The following is a 7,158-nucleotide window of genomic DNA, read 5'->3' as shown; positions in this document are numbered from 1 at the left end:
AGCTAAACCAGATAGTGATTTGATCTGTCAGAGTGAAAAATGTGAGTATGTGCTTTTCAAATGGAACAACAAGTCTCACAACCCCATGAGTGATTGCCCACCCCTCTTTACATTGGTGAACCCATCCATCTGTTACACCTACAGGGGGAGAAACATAGTACCCCATTCTGAATGGGCCATGTTTGAAATGCAACACCACCATCTAGTGACTGAATGAATAACTGCATTATATTCAGGAGGCTCCTGCAAAGAGTATTTTTGCAAAGTATTTTTGTAACACACTCGCACGTACATGCGCGTACACGCACCTAATTATTTTAATTCAGACTCCTATTGGCTATTTAAATTCAGCAGAATTTCTAATACTAAGGCAAATTAACAGAAAATGTATGACTTGGGTTGGCATTATGAGTTGAGGGTTAAGGGGCACCCCTAACATGATCAGTGAAAACAGAAATTATTACCAGACTTATTAAGAAAGTACTATTTATTAAAGGTTAATATCACGACAACATGCACAATACAAAGATTGGTGACATTGTCCTATCCTGAAGACCTCGTTTAAATAAATAGTTTGAAGAATACAGCCTTCAGTTGAAATGGTTAGTATATCAAAAGAAGATTACAAATGTGTGAAGACCACACCCCAACAATTGTATTTTCTTGTATGCCTTCATGGAGTGAGGAAAACATAAACCACTGTTACAGGAGTCTGTAGCCTGGCTCCAGCTCATGTCAAATGTGAGATACAATTATCAAAGCAATCCAGTGGCCCATCCTCCCATAAATTGTCAAATGTCATTAACATTTAAGAAACCCTGTGGATGAGGGTCATTTCTCACCTATCAAGGCACAATGCCTTGTCTTCCTTCCAAGGCTTCCGATTAATCATGTCAGTAATGTTTGCATATGAACATTTTTCCAAATCCAGGGTCCAGATAGCCTCAAATAGTGTTTAAGGCATATAGAAACCATCAGCATAAACAGCTGAATACAAGCACTTAAAACCACCTAAGTGGTTGCTGGTCCTAGTCTAGTCAATTTGACCGTAAATCAGTAAGTATTGTAAATCTAGTTGAAGAATAAACATGTCTGGACAATGCCTAGCTACTTGATCTGTATGAGAGGCAAATCACACTCAAATGTTGTGTCTCCAGAATTCTCACCAAAAATATATCTTGTTGTATTTGTTTAAACAATACACTACCACATAGGGTTACATCATGACACAACTGCACTTTCAAACACAGTGCATCTGCGTGGCAAGATTTCAACAAGTAGGGAGCAATGATTACCACTCTGTGTATAATTAACAGATGCACCAGAATAACCATCCTTCTCTGCAAACCGGACACGTTAGCTTTCTTTGGGGTAACGCCTTTGTTGATTCATTTGAGTAAAACATTTAAAGCATGGTCTGCAGAGTATGATTAGAGTGGGGAGTTCAGTTGAAGTGCTGTGTAGCTAAACTCCTCTCTAGGGAGCAGAAAGACAGTAGACGTTGTGGTTTCTTTTCAGTTACATCAGATAAACACATTTTCCTTCTGTGGGTAGCAGAGCCTAACTACTGATCCCATGCAGGTGCGTAAAATGAGATTGTGGTGTGTGTATGCACACTGCATGTAACAAAGGAAAATATCTAGCATTTCATCGGCCTACACTTTGAACACCAACTGCTAAATACTCGATCTGGAGTTTTTTTTGTGGTCAAGGAAAAACAATATCAGGCAGTTAGTTCATTGTTGGGTTTCCTTTGCCTCCACCCTTCCCAGAGTAGTGAAATCCCTGAGTGCTTGCCCTCAGCGCTCATAATGGCACAAAGAGGCCCCTCACTCTGGCTGGGGTAGGGGAGGAGTCACATCAGGTGTGCTGTCCATCATCATCCTGCCATAACTATACCGGAAATTATTCACTAGGCTCGTCCATAATAACCACCAGTTTTGACAGTACACCCGCCAGTGAATGCCCTAGTGGGGTTGTGGGAGCACAGACCTGAAGGGAGGAGTAACCTCGGCCAGTAACCGGTCTTATCTGAGCACTAGGGGAGAACAGAGAGAGTGTATCTTCTTCCCTCCTACTCCAGCCTGGGTGAAATACTTCACTGATAGACTGACTGCACTGAGGAATTCAACTTATTTTCAACTGATGAGAACTTGGTCCTCAACGCAACACCGGGTTTGCCTTGCAAACTTCTTTGTTAATGTTATAGCTTCGAGAGACAGAGCTCTTCCAGTAATTACAACATTTTCAAATCGAAAAATGTTGCCTAAGGAAATGTTGCTATTATTTGTCCTTTCATTGGAATTTTACATTTCATATAAGACTACGGTGCTTTACACTAATGTGAATTGGCAAATTGATTGTAATGGTCACGTCATCTTATACTCAAGGGAGAGAAAAAAAACCCAGTACTTCCAAGCTTGCCATTCCAGAAGAACTTCGCAAGAATATTGAATACAAAACAAGAGCTGGATTAAACTAGAGGTAGCTACATTATAATGACATCCCTAAGAGTTGCATTACTACTTTGTAATCAAACAAGCTACCAATCTAGTTTACACCTGGCCCTGAATAGTTCCCTTAAGACAAAGCTTTCCTCCAGTTGATTAGCATGTTTTGTTGCGTGTGTACAATATATCAAAAGTACATTGTTTTACTAACAGAGCAAAGCAAAAGAGTAAGTCTGCAGATTTCAGATGAATACATTGTAGAGAAGGGGAAACTTTGCATCACTGCAGTAAACCTATGTGCATTAACACTGCTCTAACTTATCTACTTCATTCAATACCCCACTTAAGGCCTCTGCTGTCTACTTTGCAGCCCCTTTGCTAGGCAGTTCAATTACCGGTTTTCAGTCAATAATTATGTATGTTGAAGAAGCCCACACTGGTTGGGGACTCCTTGACTGTGACAGTGACAAGGTTGGCAGTGACGTCAGTAACAAACACATGCTCGATCAGGCTGTGAGTGGGCTTCCAGTCCTGGCCGGTCTGGACTGAGATGGACAAGTCCTGACTGTTACTTGGGTAGGGGGAATCCTGGTCAGAGTCTGAGGTGCTCTCCTCACCGGTGCTCATCTCACTCAGGAGGACCTTGGCCTGCTTGCCACTGTCTTTGGAGGCAGATCTCTCCCGCTTGCCCAGGATGTCTCTGGCCTCTACGGAGGGGTTCTGGACAATGCTCTTCTCAACCCTCCCTTGGGCCCTTGTTGTAGTCAGCCTCTCAGGCCTCTCGGCCATGACACCCACTTCACTGGTCTCCTCAGCTTTGACCTTATCAACTCCAGGATGGTTCTTTCTGGGCTGTTGTCCACCAGGCGTGGCAGGACTCTGTACAGGATTTTTCTCTTGACCATACTGACCAACTGTGTCTTTCCGTGCTGGGTTGGTGGTGCTTCGCAGGTTGGACACTGGTGCGGTGCCATTGCCTGGAGTATCGTTGCCCGGTGTTGATTTGTTCACACTCTGTAGGTTTAGTGCCTGAAGGCTTGCAGCTTGGTTGGCAGGGCCTTTAGGAGTGGAGAAGGGGGCAGCAGGTTTGTTATTGGGTACCTGCTGCAGTGGTGTTTGCCCAGGGGCATCTGGTTTCTTCTGCCCGTTGTGGGAACCCAGCTGTGGCTGAAAAGCTCCTTGTGGATTGCCATTGCTGGTTGAGAGTTTGGAGTTATGCAAATTCAACGCTGCTACTCCAGGAGATTTGCTTGCAGTCGTTTTTAAGTCCAAACCTGCTCCACTGTCCACATCAGAGACCGACAGTTTGAAGTCAGAAGCTTGACTCTTGCTCTGGTTGGATCTCTGGTTGAAAGAGAGAGAAGCTGAGTTATTTGACCGGCCAGAGCCTGCAGTGTTCATGGAGTTTTTAGTAGTCCCACCCTGGGCCAGGGAACATCTGCCCTGGACACTCAGAGGGCCTCTACTGTTCAACCCCATGAAGGTGAAGCTGGCTGGGTGAAAGGGTTTCTTGATTCCACCTCGGAGGTCTGCAGGGGAGTCTTTGGCAACTGTCTTTATGATCTTGCGCTGGCCCTTGTTCTGTTGAATGGCCTTCATTTCTGCAGGCAGTGCTTTCCTGCCTCGCTTCTTCCTCGGGGGCTCCGGCTTGGCCACAACAATCTGTGCTTTCTTCTGAGGGACAGGGTGGAGCTCCCGTGTTCTGGGACCTGGCTTTGCCTTTCTATCGTTGTTATCATCGTCGTCATCATCCGATGAGGAGGAAGAGGAAGAAGATGACGATGATGAGCCAGACGAAGATGACGATGACGAAGAGCTGCTTGACTTTGACACTTCAGGCACAGTTTCCTGAAATAAGGAAGAGAGAAGTCATATTACATTATATTTATGACATTTTGGTAGAAAATACTTTTCAATATTTGTAAAGGTCTTGAGGAAAGCATACCACAACTTTTCGAGGTCTCCCCCTCGGCCTTTTCCCTCTCTTGCAGATCAGAATTTCCTTTTCTTGTTCACTGTAAAAACAAAATATTGGAAACATTCTTCAGCAATAGTTATGGTAGAAGTAGAGCAGGAGTCAAGGATTCAGAGCAAGCACTGTTGAGTGTTTTGGAAACCATCTGAGGAGAGGGTAATCTATCACTAAACATATACACTGTGATCTAAGACTTGTAGCCTTCTTCTTGACAGAGACATATGGACTGTGTGTTCATGGCGAGACAGAATTTTTACAAGTAACATCTCGTGAAGTATTGTCTGGTCTTGCAACGCCCAATGCTTGGCAAAAACAAATCAGAGGTTGCAATAAAAATCCCCAGATGCTCATCTGAAAACATTAGATACGCTTTCACTTTTGGAAATTCGGTTCCTGTTTTTGTGCCACCCCCTCATTTTCTGCTGTATATGCGTTTAAATCAGTTATCCTGATTTAAATGCAAAGGAAAGCATACATTTGAAATGAAATATTTTCCCTGCTTCAGTTTTAAGATTAACTGGCATTTATGACTCCTTTTAATTTTACAAATGCATTATTTAATCCCTTACCAATACAAAATAATGTATTTTTATATCAAATGTATATTGAACAGAATGACCATCAAATAAAACTTGAAGGGTTGGGAAAACCTAAACTCATATCGATGTGTTTACAGCCTGAAAACACAGATTGTATGCCTATCTGTGGGCTCCACATTGGCTTGAATGGGGCACTATTAACCCCTGCTGGAGCATTTCAGAGGGCATTGTTTGGATATAGCTCACTCAGTGAGGTCAGGGCAAATAGAAACTCACCTCTTGTTAAATGCAGCCAATAATCTTGGGTCAAGGATGTTCGCTTGGGGCTCCCAGCTATTGTGCCTGAAGCAAAAGGAAAATATGTCAATCAAAATACTAAAATCACTTAAAATGTCCACATTGCAGTACTTTTTGGTAAAAGTTGATGATACAAGTTAGCACCATAGTGTACCACTAATGAAATGTAGGCCTAGTGTAACCTAACCTAGTGACCTAATATAACCTATACCCTACCCTAGTGACTGTAGAGATAAGAGGCCTAGTGTAACCTAACATAGTGATTAGAGAAAGGAGGCCTAGTGTAGAGATAGGAGGCATATGCAAAGAGCTGTGAGTGGGAGGCTTAACCACATAGCAAAGGGGAAGATAAGGAGAGAAGTTTATTTAAAGCCAAGTGTGTAGGATCTGCCGCCTTCACAAGAATCAGAGAATCTCAAGAAGGCCAATACTGAGTTAATGTAGAAAGAGATCTCGAATTGGCAAGCACATTATAATTTCCACCAGCTACGTCTTACCTGTTTATATCACAAGTAAATAACTTGACCAAGTCGATGGCGCTGGCAGAATCCGACAGCAATGTGAGGATTTGGGTTAAGAACGGGGTGTGAGCGACAGGCAGAATGCCCATTGATGATGGGATTAATAGCAACAATGAAACAGAAGGGACAAGGGAAAGGGCAACTGTGACAAGGACGCGCTGGCAGCTGGAGCGCTCGAAAGGGGGGAAAAGACTGATTTACGAAAATTCTATGTATACTACCGAGTCACGTTAGGCAATAAATAAACTGTATCACATTATCATATACATTTAAACAACCATCACAAAAATTAGGCAAGTGTACCAACTGGACACTGTAGTTTGTGGGATGTGAGAGAGACTCGGCATACGTTTCCCAACCCAAACTTCTACCAACTCCCGCTTGTAATTTATTTATCAATAAAGCATATAATAAAGCTAGATTGATAAACCATTAGCTAGAGCTCCAGTAAGCGAGTGATCAAATATGAGTTTCTATAGCCTAGTTTGTGTGGCCTAATTACTGAGAAAATGTCAAACAGACAAACCAGCAGATATTGAATACGAGAAACCAAAAACCTAAACGATCTGTTTGTTTTGCATAACTAACTAGGTTAATTTCCAAACCTTAAAACCAACAATAATAATAGTAGTAGGAGGCAAGCGTAAAACCACAATTTTTCGTTTTCACGTGCAGCATGTTTTCGAGCGAATTTAGGGAATGTATGAATCCTTTACAACAGTGAAGCAAAAAGCGACACGTTGTTGTTGTTTTCATTGTTTGAGGCTGAACTCGCAGCTGCAGCACCACTTGTACTTACTTGGATGACCATCCCCTCCACTTCACAAGAAACTCTAACTTCCCCTGCGAAAATAGAGAAGGGAAATGTTACCAAACTGTGGGCAGAAAATATTTTGGGATATGAGAAAATTATATTTTACAACATCTAACCTTTCTTAATCGTTTGTTCAGGATGCATTCAGCGTCGAAAACCTGTTCTCCTACGGCGCTCAATTCCTCCATGTTCGCTGTTGCCTACTCTAGTATTTTATGAAAAGAATGGAAAAGAGGGCGGTAAGAAAACGCATTCTCGAAGCTTGTCCCTTGGCAGATACCGTCCCTGTAAACGTCACACCTCGACGTGTGACCAATCAAATCGTTTTCACATATTGCGGTCAAAAATGTTCTATTATATTGACAAGATAATCGAGTGACCGCTCAAGCAATGGAACTACATCCTCAAAGATGGAAGGCAGGAGGGAGGAGGCCAGATCAGGTGAGAACATTCTTGCCAATGAAAGGGCAGATACGTGTCTGAACAACAATATAAAGTAGTTTTTTTGTTTTTGTTTCCGAAATGCCACGTGCGTCCACATATATCAGCAAATTCCTAACAA

At 42.6% G+C, this 7,158-nt stretch overlaps 1 protein-coding gene across 1 annotated transcript; it reads right to left on the bottom strand.

The window, feature by feature from the left end:
- Nucleotides 1-469: 469 nt before the first annotated feature.
- On the bottom strand, nucleotides 470-6,864 carry LOC106606958 (chromobox protein homolog 2). Its single transcript, XM_014203456.3, has 5 exons — nucleotides 6,713-6,864; nucleotides 6,582-6,625; nucleotides 5,241-5,306; nucleotides 4,396-4,465; nucleotides 470-4,298 (listed from the first exon to the last, which is right to left on the bottom strand). The coding sequence occupies exons 1-5, from the start codon at nucleotides 6,782-6,784 to the stop codon at nucleotides 2,856-2,858; spliced, it is 1,695 nt and encodes a 564-aa protein (XP_014058931.1). The 5' UTR covers nucleotides 6,785-6,864; the 3' UTR covers nucleotides 470-2,855.
- Nucleotides 6,865-7,158: the final 294 nt, after the last annotated feature.

Source organism: Salmo salar, chromosome 03 (assembly GCF_965601325.2).
Source record: "Salmo salar chromosome 03, fSalSal1, whole genome shotgun sequence".
In the NCBI taxonomy this organism is placed as follows: domain Eukaryota; kingdom Metazoa; phylum Chordata; class Actinopteri; order Salmoniformes; family Salmonidae; genus Salmo; species Salmo salar.
Note: the sequence above shows the minus strand (reverse complement) of the source record. Positions and strands in the feature narration are given on the sequence as shown.